We start from the raw sequence: 21,898 nt of genomic DNA, 5'->3' as shown, positions 1-21,898 counted from the left end.
AATCACATAAACCTACAAACCCACATTTATTTAATGTGTGACATTGTATGAAGTGCTTTTTTTATAGTCGCTGACTATAGGTGAAAGCCAAAACTCCTATTGACTTCAAGAGGGCCAGGATTTCACCCTGTATGTTTACAATGCTATTTGGCTATTAGCTGATTTTGTGAGGTGAGTTTGGGGTTTGTGTGCTCATAATCCTACCAATATGATAGTCACAGTGGGACAAATTCATCCCCAGTGCAACATTAATACCAAGGATGATTTGACCCAATATTCTTAGTTAAATTATCAGGAAGATAGCAGTAATTCCTCCTCCAGAAACAATCTGAGATACAGGGCAATGTCTCCACACTAGTACTTAATGATACGTGAGTTGTACTGTATTGTTTATATAGTATAGTAGATACAGGTAAATATAAGACTCCCAGGTCCAATGAAACTTCAGTCTGAAGGTAAACACAAATTGTGGTGTGCACTTTACAGATGGAAGATTTTGTGGGACAGGGGGTTTCTTCAGCAGTTTTTTGAAGGCCAGGGAAGGTGTTTGGCAAATGTTATTTGTGATGCACTTCCAAGCGGGGGAGGTGGCATGCAAGTAGTCACAAATTTGGGAGTGAGTGAAAGAGACAAGCGTGGGTGGAGCATATGCAGGGTTTGGAGTGCAGAAGAGTATAGAAGAGATGTAGGCAGAGGCAGAGCTGTTCAACTTGATACTGAGAACTAGTAGCTCTAACTTGAAGCAAAAAGTGAATGGAAGCTAGTGAAATGAAGACCCCATCAAAGCAGTGGTGATTTCATTGTCACAGCCTGAACACCCTTCGATGAGAACTGATCATTCTGAAGTCTCAGTAGATAAAATACTCCACTATGGAGTACTAATCTGAAAGACCACCAGCCCTTCCACTTCTTCTTGTGACTGCTAGGACAAGCCCTCCTATACAGATAGCCCTTAGCATGTCTTGATTTTTGTGACTGACAGGCTCCCAGAAAAGATATCCTGATCCAGATGAATTAGTTTATCAAGTTCAGATTTCTTTGACTCTGAAAATAAAATGAAAACAGCCCACACTAAGAAATACAGAGTCTGAAAATGATCTGTTTGCCTCTTGTGATGACACTGACATTACTCACCTGTATACTGGAATCCTGGACCAAGCAGAGCTGTTGCTGTATTTTATGGAGCTCTTCCTGCTGCCACCGAATGTTGGCCTGCAGGATCCGAGTTCGCTGCTCCAGCTGTTCCTTGATAGTCTGGAACATGTTAAATTGTGCCGAGAACTTAAAAAAAGAAAACAAACAACCATGTGTTTTTCTTGTCATTATGGTAGGAATTGTGCTCTATGCTATTATATTCTGTACGGGATTCTTGTTTGCAAAATGTAGTCAAAATATATTTTTTATATATGCTAACATCTGGACACCATGGAATCTTCTTTTCTATTTTCCATCTCAGGCATATCTGTTCAAACGATAGAGCTTCATTGATATTACCCGATTACATTGATCTCCTCCGGAAGGGGGTTCTTCGTTATCTTATTAATCATCAGATGGTACTTTTGTACTTAAGTGTCACCAAAAAGTCTTAATCGGATGAGGAATTAGTGCAATACTGTGTACCAGCCTATAACACTGATGAGCAATCACTAAAAGATAGCATCATCCCACAAGAATAAGTTTAGGAGCACTTTGGGTATGTCTACAGTCCAAACACTACAGTGGCTATGGCGCAGCAGCTAGACTGCTGTTGCATTGTAGTTTAGAAACTTGCTACTGTGACAGAAGGGATTTTTCTATCACTAAAGAATCCGCCCCTGTCCCAAGAGGTGGTAACTAGATCAGTGGAAGAATTCGTCCATCAGCCTAGCCGTATCTACCCTGGGGCTTAGGTTGACTCAACAATGTCTCTCAGGGGGTGTGAATTTTTCACACCCTTGAGCAACATAACTAGGTCAACCTAAGTTTAGGTGTAGAGCAGGTCTTGGTTTGGAGAGTCATATATCACCAAATGAGCTACACTAATAGTAACAGTTCTCTATTTTTTTTCAAGTAGAAATGATGGTGTTATATCAGGTTTTTCTATTGATTTTTTTTTTGGTACCATAATGAGATTTCCAGTTATATTAGTTGTGAACACCTTCTGCATTTATACACGAGTGGTATTTGGAGTTATTTTAATGTTTTTATTATATTACTGTCACACATGACATAACAAGTTAATAGCTTCCATCAACTCAATAGATGAGGTCAGTTCTCAGTATTATATAAAACAGAGATCATAGTAGTAGGATTCAATAAGAGCGTAAATCATCAAATATTAGAGTTACATGGTACAATGTGAACTCATTCAATAATTGCAGAAGACTGTAGCATATGATAACAAAGAAATACTTATATTTAGCTGGTGTTTAGGGTAGGATCCAAAGCCCATTGAAGTCAACTGAAAGATTACCACTGAGTTCAGTGGGCACTGGCTCAGTTCCTGAGTGTCCTTTATAAGATGAGTTCATTCATATTCTAAAAATAGGAGCAACATTTTGGAAAAAGCTACAGGGTAACATTTTAAAATCAGTAAACTTTTCCATAATGTGTATCTCACACCTTTCTGAAACATGCAGTTCTACCTGGGGGAATCTTTTGATTCCCATGGTTCAATCAAAGAACATTTTGCTTTGACCAAAAGACATTAGAGGTTAAGATACTGGGTTCTTTTAAAATGGATATGTGCTACTGGGCAAAAAAATGTCAATGGTTGGATCCTCTGAAATTAATGGTGTTGCACTTGCTCACACCATGTCTGAATTCCACCTACTTAATGACAGAACTATGCTGCTGCCACATAGGCCTAAGAACTCCCAGCAACTCAAGGGAAGTCATCAAGGGAACTAAAAGGCACATTTAGCTTTGAGTGTATGTCTGAGGGAATAACCAATTTTCGGAACTGCAGAAGGTGGGTTTATTTTTAACTGCATATATGCTTGTTAGGTCATGCTACGTGACTAACAAGTTAACCAAAGCTGCGTAAAAAAGAAGAGTAGGTGTGGAAGTAGGGAAAGAATTGACAAGGATTTGTAGGGGATCTTAATGCATGTCAGTCTGTTAGCAAGAGTTAGGCCAGCTGTAACCCTAATGACGTGAGATTTGTAGAAGCCAGGTTAGTGTGAGGCGAGTAGGAAAGAACTGTGTGAGAAGTTATCACGACCTTGCACTGATAATTAAATACATAGACTGGCGCCCAACGTGAGGAAAATAAGATAGCAGGATAGCCTATGTATAAACAAAATGCAGCTGTTGCTCATTATTGTCTGTATTATTGCTTGTTATTGTCTGTAACAAAGGTATAAATGCTTGCTGTAATTGTTTACCTGTTGAGAGACCTGTCCGGGACTGGGGTGACCCAGTGTCCTAGGGCACTCCCTCCCTCTATTGCAATTGCTGGAGTTAGAATAAAGTATTTGATTTTGCTGCACCCAAACAAAAAGCGAGAATTGAGTTTTTCTCCGACAATTTGGGGGCTCGTCCGGGATGGCAACGCCTACTGAGATACAGGCAGCTGCTACGGATCGCTCCCCTTCGAACCCCATGACGCCACAAGAGAGGTATTAGACCTTTTGAAATCTCTATTGGGGTGTCGTCGGAGGACTGTCCATGTGGCTTTCTGTCTCTGTTGGGCTCACGTCATCTGAACTTATTGACTGTGCAGCAAGATCAGATACAAAGTGGTATTGGGGAAAGGCCCCAGTCAGGTTAATTTATAGCAGTACTGGGAAACTGCTGGGCTGGCCAACAAGGTAATGCATAGGTAAATGCATTAGGTAATGCATAGTGAAATGCTTTAGGTATGCACCGGTGCTGAGGGATTTTTACCGCCTCAAGAGGGGTTGTTATACCGCCTCATGGTATTGGGTCCGGACATAAGGTACAGATGCATCATCGTATTTGGAAATAAGGCCTTGGTGTGTGTGTGTATACACTAGTGTGAATGACTGTTACCGGAAGACGCCCAGAGTACCATGTGAAGCGAAAGCTCGTGACCAGGACTACTCTAATGCAAGCCCGGTAACTAGTGGATCTTTATAAGATCTGACCCACGGTGGGCTGACTCGGCCTGGCATCGTCCGGTGAGGAAGCTACCTGGGTTTAGGAGCGTGTGAACCCATCTTCCCTCCCCCTTTCCTTTCCGTGTGGCTAACTGACAGTCTGATCATTTCACTGGATGCAATCAGAGTAAGCAGCGCCGTCTCCCTGAGACTAGCCGATGCTCTTTGCTGAAGGGAGATGTAGGAAGGTCGTGGCCATCCTCATTAGCCTCTCCTGTGTGAGTACCCTGTAGGGAGAGATCCTTAGTTTATGTGCTGCTAGCGCGGACAGGGCATCCCCTCTGTGTGTGTGTGTGATTGGAAAATGGGTAGGGGACAGTTTAAGCATTCCAGTTCACCCCCTAAGAGTACCCCATCTTATTTCATGTACGTACATTATGGTCCAACAACCTGCAGGTATTTAGAGTATTGGAATCTTTACACGCGTGAAAATCCATCTAAACAATGCCCACTAGAAGGTACCTTCAATCTAAATAAGATCATACATCTAAGAGGAGCTTTTAATCACCAAAAAGCCTCTGACAGTGTGAGCAATTTGTCTATTGAGGAAAGGAACGGGTTAATTTGAAATTCAGCTTGGCCCAGAGATAAAGAGAAAGTTGCTCTGCGTTCAAGGTCAAGAATCAACGCAGATTATGCTAAGTACAAAGAAAAACTGCTTTCGGCCCCAGCTGGCTGTGAAAAAATATAGACAGAGGCAAACCAAAGGCAATACAGGTTACAGAACTGAGATTACATTTGCAAAGCTTAACTGTCCAGTGAGATCCAACAGAGTGCCTTTGTGACCCCGGAGCCAGTGTGGCTTGGTGACACCGAAGAAGCCACAGGCAGTAGACCTGGACTGGAATCTCTGAAAGAGACGCCGCAGGAGATTCCAGGGTGTAAAAGAACAGCCCTCCCAAGAGCAAAAGCATGTTGGAAATTCTGGACAAACTGTATACAGGATAATCTCCCGTCCACCTCTCTCCCTTCTCTGAACATTATACACAGACATGGCCAGTCTGGACATGTGTGAGTATGAAAATGGCATAGGGCTTGGGGCATTAATGTTTTTCCTGAGTGATGTGGGAGCGTTCCCAACACTCTCCATTGTTGTTTTATTATTTTATTAATGAAGCTTTAAAATTCAGTTATATGGTGTGTTTTCTTTATCTTCCCCCAACGTCCTGCAGTGTCAGCCTGATCACCTGACACAAGGGATAGATTGGTAACAGAAATTTGTCACAGTTTGGTGAGCAATTGAGAAGGGGGGAGCCCTGCAGAATATACACCATCTATTTGTTTTACCCTTGTTATTTTTATGTTTGCTTTGCTTGGTATTGTTGATGTTATATGTTAAGGATTGCATGATTAAAGGAGTGCCCACTCTCAGCCGCAGTAAGTCTGAGAGATGGAGAGGGGTTTAACATTCCTCTCTCCACCCTGGTTGACTGGGAAGGGTGGCAGGTGGATCTACCCCAGTTGTAGCAGGACTGGGCAACAGAGAAGTTGGAGAAAAGGGAAGAGATGTGTACTTGATAACTAGAATTGAGCAATTTAAGAGCATAGATCATGAACCAGGCAGCAATTCAAACCTACGCCCAGGGCAAGTTGCAGGCCTTGAGATAGGACTTCCAGGTAGAAAAGGAAGCCCTGGCTAAGCAAGTACTGGTCCTTCAGGGACTTGTCAAAATGTAACCATTTGTGCTCAGCACACTCCATAACAGCAGTGTGTTTACTACAAGAGGAAATTGAATAGTTAAACGACAATTTGCCATGCGTTTCTGCCCAGGTGGCAAGCCTCACGAGGGAGGACTCGGGTAGTCTTATGAGTAAGAATGTTTAAGGGAAGAGACCAGGAAGGGTGGGGGCTAGTTGAGAAGCCCACCCTCCTAGCTAAACTGGTAGTGGAACAAGTTGGTGCCCATGGAAGGGACGGTTCAGCAAGGAAAGCAGGATCGGGCCCAAGTGGGCAGGCAACAGACAGAAAGATTGCAAAACAGGTTGGAGAATTTTGAGGGTGTAGTGGAAGAGAGGAGTAATTAAGTGTAAGCATGGGGATTTCAAATACGCAGGACTTACTTGGAATGGTGAGTTAAATTGATAAAAGTGACTGTTGGGAGACAAGCAAGTGATTTAAGGGAGAGTGAGAAGTTAACTCTGTAGTTGCTGGAGGGAACAGCAGTTGAACTTTGTAAAATGCTAAAGAAGAAAGTTCTTGGTATCTGTGAAATGTTCGTAAATAAATTCAGGCAAAGAAATTATTAGATTGCAATCATTTAATTTGAGTATGAACAATTTAGTCGAATTAGCTAAAGAATGTATACAGTGCTATGTAATTGAAATCCTATTAGGCTCTAAGGGGCACTATAAGAAGTGCTTTTCTTTCAGTGTTTGAAAGCAGGAGTTAGTAGTAAAAAGCCATCAAAATTCTGGTAAAATTAATTATGTCTCTTTTAAGGTAAGAATCTTTAAGCTGTGAATAGCTTTGGATCCAGAAGCAAGCCAGAAAGCATCTGTATTAATGCAAATTATCTAACTGATAAGGTAGAAGCCACTGAAACCTGGGCTGCCCATGAAACAAATACAAGAAAATATGGGGTAATTCCTCTGTTTTGCCTGAAATCAACAAGAGTATTTGTATATTTTAAGTGATGATTGACTGCCCAGAAGGGGTAGATCTCTGTTTTTTTTTGTCTTTCAGATAATCAGAGAAAACTGATGCCAGCTGAACAGCATTCAACATATCATGCATTTACTGGCACAACAGGAATTATGTTTTGTGTTCTATGTCCTGTCTTGTGGTGTTTGTCTCGTGGCCAAAATTGTTGTGTTTAATATTTTCATAGGATAGTCTAGTTAAAATCAAATAGAAGGGTTAAATGCAGATACTTGTTTTATTCAATTTTGGAATACAAGGTGTTTGGATAAATCAGGAGAATGTGATATGCTAAAGTCTAATACATTTGCTTAAGTAAGAAAAAGAAGCTTCATTGGCCAAATTGTTAATTAAAAAAATTGTTAAAATTTGCCTACAAACAGTCTTTGGAAGCAAGGACATGAAAAGTTAACCCACTCCCCATATTGTACATGGGATCCTTCTGGCTACCTCAGATTTCTACCCAGAGGGCTGGGGTGAGTGGGAAGCTATTGGACTAGAGGTTGTATTGAGTGAACTCCTCAAAGTGGGTGTGCTTGTTCTGGCTTGTTGCTCCAAAGCTCTGTATAAAGTTATTTTAGTGGAAGGGTATATGTGGCATACGTTGAATATTAAGACTAATGTACTGTATAACGGTAATGTTTATGTGTACGTGGTTGGGAAAAAGGTGTATGAGTGAAGAGTAGAAGTTTCCTTTGTAGGTTAAAAGAAGCCAAGAAGGGGAGAAGGAAAAAGAGCAGAATGAGTTAACTGGGAAAAAATAGCTAGTATGCTCAAGCTAAAGATAAGACACTGACTCCATTCAAGGACACTGCTCACAGTTACAACTTGGCTGACAACCAAGAAAAGGGAGGGGCTTGAATGTGCCCAAGCAGCTGTGAGATCTGCAAAACACTGCCAGGCACTAATGAAATGTGTTAGGTTTCTTTTCTCACAGGTAAAGAAGCACTACCCAAAGACCCTAGCAGCCCTGCCACTCGTTGGAACCAGGAAACTGGATTATGTAAAGGTCCACCAACGAAAGACTGCTTTGGCTCCATACTGAAAAGAACCTTATTAAGTCCTGCTGACTACCAACAAAGCTGTGAAGTGCCAAAGACTGACTGCCTGGACCCATGATTCTCACTGCAAAAAGAATTCTCCTACTGATGATTAGCCATTTCTCCTTCTAGCTCCACGGTGCCTTCTGGACAGTAGGTAAAAAGTACAAGGTGAAGTGCTAGTAACCTCTTCCTTGTCCGCTGACAGATCTACAGTGCCTTTGAATTTTTCTAGAAGAATCAAAACCATTACAGGGTGATGTGCTGATAACCTCTCCCCTGTAGGATGCTGAACCACGACTGTTTCGGGAAAGAAGAAGGAACACTCAGTCCACTGAAATTGCCAAAGTCCAGGAATTCCTGACTAGAAAGGACATTAAGAACTGATCCTGGTGAAGAAACAAAGAATTATACACTGGCAGGAAGAAATTTGTGGGACCCTGCTTGGGAATGTGGTATTGATTGGATTTTGGGGTTTATTCTACAGGCTGTGCCCTGTGTTTTGGATAAATACTTCAGCATGTATTGCTCTCTCTAATTGGATTTTTAAATGACAAGTACCAAAGGCACTTTGTTGTCACTGCCTCTGCCACCTCCTCCATTACACTATTACCCCTGTAATACATCCAAATACAGACAATGCCATATATTTGTACTGTGTTACATGAAAGAAGCCCTTATTGTTATTTGGTTACCCAATTAGTAAATAATCAAATGAATACCCAAAGAGTTTGTTCTGCCACTGGAAATTTTACTTATATTGAAACCATTCCAGTGACGAATAATGTAACCTGTACCTTATTGCAATACACCCCCTCCTATGCTATTAATGTCAATGCCTCTTGAAAGTACCTGAGATTAGTTAAAGGTATATAACCAACAGATGTGATATAGTACTACACCAAAGAGATATGTATTAGGATATCAATGGACTGTGATTAATACAACACTAGGGGCTGCCATTAGATTAGCACAACAGAGGGCCTGGGTTATTTCCTCTGGAAGAAGAGGGACTTGACCGGATCCCTCTGGGATGGGGCCAATAGTGCAGCAGCCATTTGGAATATTTTTAAAAGCCAAGAACATGATGAGAAATCAGGCCAACTAGAAAAGGCCACTAGCCTTATTTCTGGAGCTCAGCTAACCCAAGTACAGGCTAGAGTTGGTGAGTTACATGTTATTTCCACCCTTAGTTCTATGACCCAGAAGTTACTAACAGAGATGGTATTGAATATCACTGAGGCTGGGAAGGCATTGCAGTGGGATCTAGCATGTTCGGAAATTCAGGATTTCCTGAATGACCAGCTGATGGCCATTCGGAGTGATCTTGAGCACCAGACTTGGCCCACTGCCCTTACAGACACATCAGGAGTACCATCTGATCTGTGGTCATGGAGACATATCTGGACACTTTCTGAGTGGAAGTGTGGACATTCACAGTGCTCCTTCCAAGCATTTGGACCGGATGGGGAGGTGTGGGCTCCCACATACCAAATCCTGACGGGTCCATGGGAAGGATGCATATGGGACTGGATTATTCACTGAGACATCTGGGAAATTAGACCACCTGGTATACCTAACTGATTTATAGTCAGTACCTCTAAAATAACACCTGATATTTTATATAGGAATAGGGAGTCAATGGACATTTGGCTGTTAGAACCCCTGCAGCTTCAGTGTATCCATAAACTGAAGCCAAGAGAAGTTGTCACTGTTTATGATAATGTTTACTGGGAGGGTAGAGGACAAGGAACTATCCTGACAAGACAATTACTTTTCAAGCTAATGATAGCTGTATGTATGTTAAAACCACCACATTGCAAGATATACATTTTAATCTCATCACCACTGCAGACAATCATATTGTTTATTGACCTGCAGATAGAATTTTGCAAGTAGCCCTTAGTTTAATTGGACCAGCGTAGTACCTGATCAATTTCAAAATTTGCTTTCATTGTTATCAGATGTTCAAAGAATCTCTGAATTGCAAGGGCAAATTCACATGCTTCAGAATATATATCAAGCTGAAAAGAATGCCTTTCATACAGCTTATAGAGTGTCTACTTTGTGTACTAAGTATGATATATTATGCTTTGTAACCAAAACTGTACAACAACCTCATCATATTATTGCTATGGGGATATTATTGCTTGAATTGTTGTTAGTTAGTTTAAAATTATGTCATTGCGGTTGTAAAAGACATAATAATAGTAATATCTTTCATGACCATGCTAATTATGTATTGTCATTACATCCAGTGAAAATCCCTAAGGTTGAACATCTGATGTAGAATCAGAAATCCATGGCTTAATGCAAATAGAGATTTGAAAATATCTGTTGTACTAGAAGTACAAAAGGCGGGAGTGTGGAAGTAGGGAAAGAATTGACAAGGATTTGTAGGGGATCTTAATGCATGTCAGTCTGTTAGCAAGAGTTAGGCCAGCTGTAACCCTAATGACGTGAGATTTGTAGAAGCCAGGTTAGTGTGAGCCGAGTAGGAAAGAACTGTGTGAGAAGTTATCACGACCTTGCACTGATTATTAAATACATAGACTGGCGCCCAACGTGAGGAAAATAAGATAGCAGGATAGCCTATGAATAAATAAAATGCAGCTGTTGCTCATTATTGTCTGTATTATTGCTTGTTATTGTCTGTAACAAAGGTATAAATTGTTACCTGTTGAGAGACCTGTCCGGGACTGGGGTGACCCAGTGTCCTAGGGCACTCCCTCCCTGTATTGCAATTGCTGGAGTTAGAATAAAGTATTTGATTTTGCTGCACCCAAACAAAAAGCGAGAACTGAGTTTTTCTCCGACATAGGTTAAAAAATATTGTTAGGGAAGAAACAATGGAAATTGATAGCAAATTGATTTTGTTATTGGGACGTAAATCATCTTGCCAAAAATCTTAAGTTTGAAAATGTATCCAATGCAAAGGACAAAACAAAATGATCGCCTGAAGACTTGTGCTAAATTCTATTGTAATTAGGTCAAAACTGTTTAATTTTTTTGTAGCTGGAAATTTGGGGGGAGGGGTAATGGAATATGTAACTGTCTAGACAGATTCACTGATGTCAATGGTGACATTTCTAACCATATTTTGTAACGTGATAAAAAAGGGGTCTATAAAAGATCCATAGATTGTAACACAGCTTGGGACAAGTGAATGGCAGACTGGACCCCAGTATTGATGAGCGTCTCCTTTTTCTGTTTGTGCTCTGTGATCTTAGATGCCTCATCTTTGATTAGTAAACCAAACTGAGCCTGACCATTTGACAGAACCCATTCTTTAAAGTTCCAAGGGGTGAGGCGAGTAAATCAAGGGGCAGTCTGGTATTGGTGAGTCTGTATGGCATATTGGATTTCAGTGGAGCTATTCTGATATACCAGCTGAGGATCTAGCCTATGATACTGAGATTTCATTCACAGAACGGCTTTGCTTTAAAGCAGTTCCATATGTGAAAGGAAATACCTCCTCCTCCATATTCCCTCCAGCAAATATCCGAGTTATCCATGTAAACTTTCTGAAGGGGAGAAAGGAAGAGAACTTTAAAATGATTTTCCTTTGTATTTACACGTATAGAAGAGGAGGTAACTTTCCACCAAATCGAAGGTCACTGTTCAGAGAGATTTCCTTGCCCCAGTAATTCTCCATCTTCTCATATTCATTTAGTATGATCTATGTTGAGGTTAGTTGGCAGTCCTGGAGAGTTCAGAAATTGGGATATTGGGACATCCCACTTTCAGTTGCTATGAGAGATTTCTAGTCTCCACATTGACTTCAGCAGGAGTGAGGAGTACTCAGTGCCTTGCAGGATTGGTCCCACTGTGTTAATTGAAGGTAGGCAAATATTGAACCATGTGTTAAGTTGAGTCTTCCCTGAGGCATTGGTATCCAGAACATTTTTGCCTTTCAACAATAGCCCCATCACATTAAATCCAACACCTCTGCTCAGCTCGAAAATAGACTCGAAATTCCTTAGAGGGCAGGATTAGCTCTAACTCCTATTCTATCCCAAATAGAAAATATTAACCTGACTCATGGGTGAGTGCAAACCTCTGTTTGGGGAACAAGATAAGTGGCTCCAAAAGACCATCAAACTCTACTTGCTCAAAGGTGACCAAATGTTTCTCTGGATCCTCTTGGTACTATGCCATTAGGGAGTGGAACTATGCTATCCAGCAGTACGTGACTGGATTAGGCAAAGCTAATCCCTGCTCCACCACGGATCTATAGAGGTGAGTTTGTTTTTTAAAACTCACTCATGGAAACTAGTTCCCCCATATGAATTCTATTACTGAGGCTTGAAACTCCTCTCAGTCCTTGAAAGGCACCTCTTCTATCTGACAGTTTTGAAAGAAAAAACAATTTTAGGCAAGTGGTTCATTCCGACTGCCTAACCAGGCTATAAAATACTCATTCCAACTCACATGAATTTTTTTTAGATGCTTTGGGAAACAAATGTGATTTTCCTCAAATAATTTTCTAATAAATAATTTGTATGCCTAGATATTAGTTTTAAATTTGTTCTAGAAAGTAAGTGCCAAAAGACATTGCTTCTGATTGAAATAAAGTATCAACATTATTTTTAATCAGCATGTTCTCATATTTAGCTAGATTCACTCTTTGTGTTTCTTCTTTTACTAGCACATTTAAACAAAAACAATTAGCTGGTTTGTTAAACATATGTCACTAAAGGCAGTAGTTTAGAAACACTTTTTTGGTTCAATTAATCTTTCTGCTATCTTGTGATTCAGTGTAGAAAACAGAGTTATACTACAGCCTAGCAATGGCACCTACCAGGAAAAGGTTCCATTGTTTTCCTAAGAGGATAGGCGAGCAGCCTTGAACCTGTACCTTACAATATTTACCTCAAGAGCTCTTCAACTAATTAGGAAACAAGCTGTAAGCTTACAACAAATGATAGAGCTTTACTCAAGGTATTCAACATACTATTCTAACTATTTTACTCCATGCATCTGAAGACTTGGGTTTTTTACCCACGAAAGCTTATGCCCAAATAAATCTGTGAGTCTTTAAGGTGCCACCAGATTCCTTGTTGTTTTTATTCTAACTCTAATATCAGTGCCTGATTAAATTACTGATCATCTCACTGTAATAATTCTAAATTTCTGTGGTGTACTCAGAAAAGTGAAAATCATGAAGTACCAGTTTTCCAAACAATAATAAATATCAAATATGGCTAAAATGTGAAAAACAAAATCTGTGAGATATCTGGATGCTGCTTATCATTTTGTTCACAATTTGTTGTGTTAATATGAAAGACAGCGACACTTTCTACGCTTTCTTTCTGCCTTTTTAGTAACAACTGTGCATTCTCAGACACAATAATGACTATTATTCATTCATTAGCATGCACTGTGTTTTGGTGGGATTTTTTTTAGTGCATTACTGTGAAAAAGACAAATCAACTAATATGTTAATAGACAGGATTTTGTTTTTTAAGATGATCATTTACATTCAAACTACATTCAGTCATAATTGTGTTTTAGATTTAATTTAAAAAAACATAGGCTAACAAGCAGGTCAGACATAAAACAGTATTTAGGCCAGGACAAAAATATTTGTTTAAAATAAAGTCCTCACAGGCAAAGCATTTAGAGTTCATCTACACTGCAAAAAAATCCTCTGTGACAGTGAGTCTCCATGCCCAGGTCAACTGACTCTGGCTCCTGGGACTTGTGCTGGCAGGCTAAAAATAGTAGTGTAGACGCTTGGGTTGGAGCCTGGGCTCTGAGATCCTTCCCCTTTGCTGGGTCTCAGAGTTCAGGCTCCAGGTCAATCACCTAAAAAGATATTTTTAGCCTCACAGCGAGAGGGTGAGTCAGTTGACCTGGCTGAGACTTGTTACTGCTGGTTTTCTTTTTGGTGTGTAGACATACCCTTGCACACAGGGTGCCAGTGGTGCAAGTAAAATCCATTTCTTAAGAGTATGGGTAGGGGCACCAGCTAAGGGAGGCACGTGACCTCCCCACGTGACCCTCCATGTGATTCCTCATCACCCTGCCCCCAGCCTGGGGCCCCCACGCTCTCCCTGTCTCCACATCCATCCCATTTACCTGGGCAGGGGGACTCTGTCCTCCTCCTGCTGTGCTGGAAACTTCAGGGCAGGGCTGTCCCGGGAACCACAGTGGGGAAAGGAGCAGAACCCCCAGACCCACCCCCGGCCCTTCCATGGAGCTGCGTCTCCATCCTCCCTCTGTGTACCATAGCAGCAGCCAAGCCGGAGGACAGGGCTAGGGGGGCAAGGCTGGGGGTGGTACAGTCTCTGGAAATGCTGCCGGCATTCTGCTCCTTTCCCCACTGCTGCCCCTCCCACATGGAAAAGGAGCAGAATTCCCAGCCTTGCCCCCCAGCCCTCTCCTCCAGCAGGGCTGCTGCTGTCTCTTTCCGGTATGCCGGACCGGCTATAAATAGCTTGCTGATATGGCATACTGGAGCGTAATGGCCTACATGCACTGCTGATAGGTGCTGATTTTTGTTTTTGCTCGTGGGTGCTTCTGAAGAGGTACATGTGTTTTTTTGGGGGGGAAGAGGGAGAGGAAAGGGCTCTGCCAGTTTTAGGGGGAAGCTATTTTCAGCATATTTATACACTTCTTTCATATCCTAGTTATTGAATATGTGTTCATCATTGGTATCTTTACTATTTTAATAATGATTAATTTTTTATGAACAGCATAATTATAGTATATTAAAACCATTGCAATCACCTACAAGCTGTCTTCATTAACATCCCAGTTTAAAGACATCATGTCTTACTGATGAACATAAGAACGGCTGTACCGGGTCAGACCAAAGGTCCATCTAGCCAGTATCCCGTCTACCGACAGTGGCCAATGCCAGGTGCCCCAGAGGGAGTGAACCTAACAGACAATGATCAAGTGATCTCTCTCCTGCCATCCATCTCCATCCTCTGACAAACAGAGGCTAGGGACACCATTCTTTACCCATCCTGGCTAATCGCCATTTATGGACTTAACCTCCATGAATTTATCCAGTTCCCTTTTAAACACTGTTATAGTCCTAGCCTTCAGGTGAGAAGTTCCACAAGTTGACTGTGCGCTGCGTGAAGAAGAACTTCCTTTTATTTGTTTTAAACCTGCTGCCTATTAATTTCATTTGGTGACCCCTAGTTCTTGTATTGTACGAAACTATCAGCAATCTTATTTACATCTAGTTCCCTAGTATGGTCTTGATGCACATTAAGGACAGCTATATTATTCAGTTGTGTCTGTCCCATTGATGACTGAAGATAATTTTTAAATCTTCTGAAGCTGGAGAATGAATGTTCCACAGTTCTGGATTATACAGGCACAGTGAGAAAGATTTTCTGTACTCTGGAAGCATAGTGCTTCCAGATTACTGCAATTACTCTTTCTTGACGGGTAACATCTAATTTAGACCCCATTATTTTGTATACATAGTTGGGATTACATTTTGCCATGTAATGCATTACTTTGCATTTAACGTTGCATTTCATCTGTTATTTTGTTGCCAAGTCACCCAGTTTTGTGAGATTCCTTTGTAACTCTTTGCAGTCAGTTTTGGACTTAACTAGCTTGAGTAATTTTGTATTCTCTGCAAATTTTGCCACCTCACTATTTAACCCTTTTTCTAGATCATTTATGAATACGTTGAACAGCACTGGTCCCAGTACAGGCCCCTGGTGGACACCACTGCTTACCTCTCCTCATTCTGAAAATGGACCGTTTATTCCTAACCTTTGTTTCCTATCTTTTAACTGAAGTGCCTGGCAATGCTTTCAGGATCATCTAAGGATCCTTAATTTAACTTAATGACAGGCCTTTTGTTATCTTAATCACCCTGCCTCTGTTTATAAACAAACTCCCTGCCCCAAGGCTGGAAGCTGAGAGCAGCACAGAACTCATCACATTCCACACTCAAGCTCTGTCTGGGGTTAGGACATGCGCTGTGAGCAGATCTCAGGTATGAAACTCTGGGGGGAGGGAGGGTCAGGAACCACTATGGCTCATAGGTGCTGAGCATCCCCTATTTTTTTCTGTGTGTGCTTGAGCCCCGGAGCACCCATAGAGTCAGCACCTATGCCCTTGCAGCACAAGCCCAGTTTACATGAAAGCCCTTTTACATGGTTCTGGTCATGAGTGGCACGTATCATAGGCTAGGGGTGGGTATACTTCCCCATATAGCCCAGCATGGCCCCACCCATGCTCCACCAGAAGGTCCCCTCCTGCTTGCACTTCCCCCTTGGCCCAAACCCAGCCCAGGCAGGCCGGCTACTCCTCTTCAGGGAAGCAGGCTGGGGCTAGGGTGGGCATGGCTGGGACTTGGGGTGGCTGGGGCCACCCAGTGCTGTGGAGCCCCCAGCACTCGTGAGGGGAGTGGCCTGCCTGCCCTGTGGTCAGGGGAGGGGAGAGGCTGGAGGCAGGTACTGCATGCCATGTGCCTGGCATGCTGAGAGGAGGGAGACTGGTGGCCGCAGGGGGGCTCTGGGCTCTGATAGGGGAAAGGGGGTGAGGCCGGCCAGGGGATAGCCTCCCTGAGCCAGCAGATCACCTGCTGCCCATGGTTCTGGCAGTCTAAAGAGATCTTAAAGTGGATGGAAATTTCATTTGGTAATTAGAGTAAAGAAGAACCAGACAATAAGTTTTTGTTGCCTCTAGCAGAGGTGTGACTTCCTGAAACAGATATAGAATAAAATGTTCTAGGAATGCAGGAAGACAAGAAATAACTAACTCTTAGGGATTGTCTTCAATAATGTGGGGACTGTAAGGAAAGTTAACGTGAATCAATGTGCATAAGTTAAAGTGCCTTAAACCCCCATGTGGATAACCTCATTCAAGATCAGTTGGCCTTAGTTCTCTGTAACTTAATCCTGCTTGCTATCTTTTTCTAGAGATCTCTCTTACATAGGGTGAAAGTGACAATAGCCTGAACTTAGCCATGGTCTATTTGCAGCCCTTACTGAAAGCATTAATGAGTGAAGAAGTCCTGCCCCTTGGGCTTTTGCAGAGGTACTATAATGATTGGCTGAGCCTAGCTGTCCAAAAGATGACTGCTAGATAACAGTGTTGAGACAGCTTTGCTTCCACTTAAGCAAACTTCAGCCAGTCCTGTCAATAGGCATTCTGGTACTGAACCAATAATTGACCTATCAATCTGTGGCAGGGGAAAGAGAGGTGAGAGTAGTAGGAAGGGAATGCAAGGCAAGCTGAGGGGAGGAAGATGGTCACATTGTATTTTGTCAGTTTTCTCTTGGTGAGATCTTATGTGGAGAAAGTGGAAGTAGGAGGAGGGGAGGGTTTGAGCAGTAAGTGTAAAATGTGACACTCCGCTGCCCATGCTTCTGTGGGGAGAGCAGCGCCGTAATGAGGGCAAGGTGAGTGAGGCACTTGCCTCGGGCGCAGAAGGTGAGGGGCGCAGAAAGTCTGTCCTTCAGCGGCAAGTCCTTCCCTCCAAGAGGGACTGAGGGATCTGCTACCAAATTGCCACTGGTCGTCGGCAAGGGAGAGAGGTGGCACGTCCAGCTCTTTGGCAGAAATTCAGCAGCGGGTTCCCCAGTCCCTCTCAGAGGGAAGGATCTGCCGCCGAATTGCTGCCGAAGAATGGCGGCAATTTGGCGGCAGGTCCTTCTCTCCGAGAGGAACCTGCAGCCGAAGAGCCAAACTTGCCGCCTCAGTCCCTTGCTTCGGGCGCAAAAGTCCCTAGATATGGCTCTGGGGGAGAGGATGAGAGAACAAATATTTGTCCGTCAAATTGCTTAAGGCATGACTGGAGAGTGCTCAGATATTATGGTGATGGGCATGGTATAAGAACCTGAACAGAACAGAATAGATTATACTCTGAATTGGAGTGGAAAGGAATGGAATTGGGATCCCAATGAGAAGAGGTGGGACAGCTGGGGCTGGTGGGAAACAAATAAGGAGGCATCTCCTCTCTAGATTCACTTCTGAAGGCAGAGAAGAAATGTGAATACAGAAAGTCAAGAGGGAAATATACTTGAATTTATACAAAAATAAAATTAAATAAATTCGTTTCAAAATTTATTTGAGACTAGCAGAGAAGAACATCTGCAAAATAAAATTAATGCTAAGAGCTGATAAATTGGGTTATTATTTACTGATTCACTATATGTTGGTGTGGAGTCATGGAGGCAAATTAAACTTAAAGGAAAAATGGGATTTTGTTATTTTAAATCAGCGGTCTTCCAGAGCCTCCTGGGCATAAGCCATAAGGGAACAACATATGCTTCTGAGAAGGTGAAGAGATGGGCGACAGAGCCAGGAGAGGCTCCATCTCTGGGAAACTATGGAAGGACAGGTTTCAGAGTAGCAGCCCAGTTAGTCTGTTATCAGCAAAAAGAATAGGAGTACTTGTGGCATTCGATGAAGTGAGCTGTAGCCCACGAAAGCTTATGCTGCAATAAATTTGTTAGTCTCTAAGGTGCCACAAGTACTCCTGTTCTTTTTGTGGAAGGACAGAAACAATGTTATGAGAAAACATAATAATGAAATTCTTTATTCCTTCTAATCAAGTACCAAGGAAACCTGTATTGTTATTAGACCAGTTGGATATTTAGAGCAAAAGCCAAACCCACTGCTGGGATCCATGCTGGTGGATCCCAATGGAGGAGTTAGTCCTTCATCTGCATCACCATTGATATGGCATAACTCAGGGAATAGGACTTGATGAATTTGTGTTTTCTTTGATGCTGGTTCTCTTTGCATCCTCATTAAGGGTCTTTGTAAAAGAGAGATTAATGTTTTGTTGTTTTTTAAAAAGATTCTCAGCAACAGACTGGTAGATTTAAGTGTGTGTGTGTGTGTGTGTGTGTGTGTGTGTGTGTGTTTAGAATCCAGAGGACATTCCCACTATAAGTTTGAGAGCCTGTGCAGTTTTTGGTCAAAATTACCTGAGAGGGTCCTTATAGTCCTTGCTTTGGTTGGGGAAGTGGGAAAACGTCATAAGATGGTTAAGTAACCTATTCCAGTTTCAAGCCCCCAACTAACCTGTGCCATAGATGTAGGCTGATTTTGCAAAGCTGCTTGGGCCAGCAGCTGCTGTGGGAGAAGCTCACATGATGGCTGAGAAGGCAAAGATGCCTAGGTTTAAAAAAAATAAAACAAACTTTATTCATATGCATGGCTACTTTAAATCTCAGATTGTCTCCTAATGTGATTGCCTTTGCATAGCTCTTTCTTTATTTGTTGAATTGAACCTGTGGCATATTTTACATGTGACTTTTTATCTAACTCCTCCGTATAAATTCCATTTATTTTGATACCCATTTGTAAACCTACCTGAATAGTGACAGGTTGACTGAGTCTTTGCATGGATGAATCCTGCTGTATGCTGGGTGTTCTTTGCAAGGAGGGAACGTTAGACTCTGTGATCAGTTTTGTTGGTGTGGCTGTAAGAGAATTTTTTTTCATATTTAAGAATAATCACTATATACAATTAGAATTATGAGATATGTTAGTAATAATATAGGCATGGGTGGCAGGTGGAGCACCACCTCAGGGAGGCTAGCCCCGGTTCTGCCCCTTCTGCCCACATCTCCCCCCTCCTGCAGCCGGAGCCCCGAGCATCCCACCCCTCGGCCGGAGGAGCCCCAGGCTGGCTGGAGCCCCAAGCACCCTGACCCCCTCGGCCGGAGTCCAGGGAGATTACTGATGAACGTGGGAAGCTGGATACCACACACTGCTTCCTCGGCCGCCCCGGAACCTGCATGGGGCATAAGAAATAAAAAACTTCCCCCCAAAACCCCACAACCAGGGCTCCGGCGGCCACGGCCTATTATACCCACTGCCCATGAATATAGGGTCTGATCAAACTCCAGCTGGAGTCAAGGGGAACCAATGACTCCAAAGACAGTTGACAGCTGATAATGAGGATCCACACAAATGTTAAGGTATATACTGGACCAGACTCAGCCTGTGCTACATCCAGTGCAGCAAAGGGTCCAAAAAGGTGTCCCAAAAGGGCAGGTGAGGGTTCCTCTTTCATAGGTGAATCTCTGGCTGGAGTAGAATTTGCACAGCTGGTTCTATGACACTCTGTTCCAGCCCACATGGCAGGAGGTTGTTTACCAGGTGTGTCAGGGGCACAGCTAAAGGGCCTTCAGCTCCAGTGATCCTGGGCCATCAGAACGTCACCCATGGGCTGTTACTGCTGACCTAAGTCAGAGTGGCCTGATGCTGCTCTAACTCAGGAGTTATCCAACCTTTTTCCCCTGAGGCCCACCTGTGCAGCTGCAATATGCACTGTGCCACTGCTAACATGCATCTGGCAGGGAGAGGGGCACCATGGGACATACAAGGCCCCTTGCCTCAGCAGAGGCCAGAGCCAACGAGAGGGTGAAGGGGCAAGGCAGGTGCTCGCACAGACACTCCCTGCTTGGGAATGAGGGAAAGGCTCGGGGGTCACCAGTGTCAGGCAAAGGCAGGTGCTCGGGCCAGGCCGGGCCATCACCTGACAATCCAGATCACAGTGTTGTCCAGGCGGAAACACAGCAACACTGCCGCGCCCTGGTCTTGTGGGGATGGGGGTAGGCACAGTGCCAATATTCCAAGGGTCCTAACAGCCACGGATCATGGGGTGCAGTGGCTCGGAGCAGGAATGGCCACAAACCATCCAGCCTCCTCCAGCTGCCCTGGGAGCTGCTGCCTCTCAGGGCCAGCCCTTTCTCCTCACCCTGCACCCATCACCCAAAGGCTCTGTTTTGCCCTCTGCCACCCATTGAAGGTGCTGGGCTCCTCCAGCCCTGATGGGGGTCATCTCTGGCCTCCAGTCCACCAATATATACAGTTTAGGAGGGCACCCGGGACTATGTCATGGCCCACCTTTGGTCCATGGCCCACAGTTAGGGAATCCCTGCTCTAAATGATGCTCTCAAACCTGGAGAACACAAACCTAACATTTAAAGGCACCTTTGTGCCACCCCCTGGGTTCTGCCTCAGGAGTTTATGGGATACATAAGTGTGTGCAGGTATGGGGTCTTAGCAAGGCCAGCTCCAGGCACCAGTGAAGGAAGCAGGTGCCTGGAGCAGCCAATAGAAAGAGGGGGCAGTCTATCAATTGTTGGGGAGGCACATCCAGGTCTTCGGTGGCAATTCGGAGGTGTGTCCTTCACTCCATCTCTTCCTCTTTGGCAGCACTTCAGTGGAAGCTCAGTTGGGTTTTCCATTTTTTCCCCCTGTCATTTGGGATGGCAAAAAAGCTTGAGCCTGCCCTGGGTCTGAGTGCATGTATGAGAGTCTAACTTACACCACTTCATAGATTTTAAGGTCAGGAGGGAACATTATGATCCTCTAGTTTGACCTCCTGCATAACACAGGTAATTGAATTTCATCTAATAATTCCCTCATCAAGCCCGTAACTTCTGCTGGAGCTAGAGCATCATTTTTTAGAAAGATAGACAATCTAGATTTAAAGACTTCAAGTGATGGTGAATACACTACATGCCTCAGTCAGTTGTTTCAATGGTTGATTACCTTAACAAAAATCTGTACTTTATTTCTATTCTATATTTATTTAGCTCTAACTTCCTGTTGTTAGAGCTCATTATACCTTTGTCCTGTTAGATTAAAGAGCCCTCTATCAGAACTGTTCTTCCCCTATAGGTACTCACACCCCATGATCAATTCACTTCTTAGTTTCTCTTTGACAAGCTAAACAGATTGAGCTTTTAAAGTTTCTCACTGTAAAGGATGTTTTCCAGACCGCCAATCATTCTTGTAGCTCTTTTCTGAACCTCTCCCAACTTTTCAACATTCTTTTTCGAAGTGCAGACTCCACACCTGGACACAGTAATGGGGTAATGGTATCACCAATGCCTTATGCAGAGGCAATACCACCTCCCTACTCCTACTCAGAATTCCATTTGTACTTCCAAAAATTGTATTAATGCTCTCAGCCACAGCATTGCACTGGGAGTTTGTATTCAGTTGGAGAGCGATCATGACCCTTAAATCCTTTCAGAGTCATGGCTTCGAGAATGCAGTCCCCCACCCTGTCAATGTGACCTGCATTCTTTGTTCCTACGCATATCACTGTGCATTTGGCTGTACCAGTGGTTCTGAACTTGTGGCCCGTGTGCCGCTTGTGGCCCAATCAGCAC

The 21,898-nt window shown here is 43.1% G+C and overlaps 1 protein-coding gene across 5 annotated transcripts in view; it reads right to left on the bottom strand.

The window, feature by feature from the left end:
- NPAS2 (neuronal PAS domain protein 2) overlaps positions 1 to 21,898 on the bottom strand; it is a 180,089-nt gene that overhangs the window by 19,174 nt on the left and 139,017 nt on the right. For 4 of the 5 annotated variants that reach the window (XM_050921915.1, XM_050921877.1, XM_050921887.1 and 1 more), the window contains 3 exons: positions 19,080 to 19,189; positions 18,789 to 18,881; positions 1,135 to 1,281 (listed from right to left, as the gene is read on the bottom strand). In XM_050921915.1, coding sequence (XP_050777872.1) covers positions 1,135 to 1,281; positions 18,789 to 18,881; positions 19,080 to 19,189 — 350 coding nt within the window. The remainder of the gene's footprint in view (positions 1 to 1,134; positions 1,282 to 18,788; positions 18,882 to 19,079; positions 19,190 to 21,898) is intronic. The other variant, XM_050921896.1, reaches the window with a different exon arrangement.

The sequence above is a fragment of the Gopherus flavomarginatus genome, chromosome 1 (assembly GCF_025201925.1).
Source record: "Gopherus flavomarginatus isolate rGopFla2 chromosome 1, rGopFla2.mat.asm, whole genome shotgun sequence".
Taxonomy (NCBI): Eukaryota; Metazoa; Chordata; order Testudines; family Testudinidae; genus Gopherus; species Gopherus flavomarginatus.
This window is presented reverse-complemented; position numbering and strand designations above follow the sequence as displayed.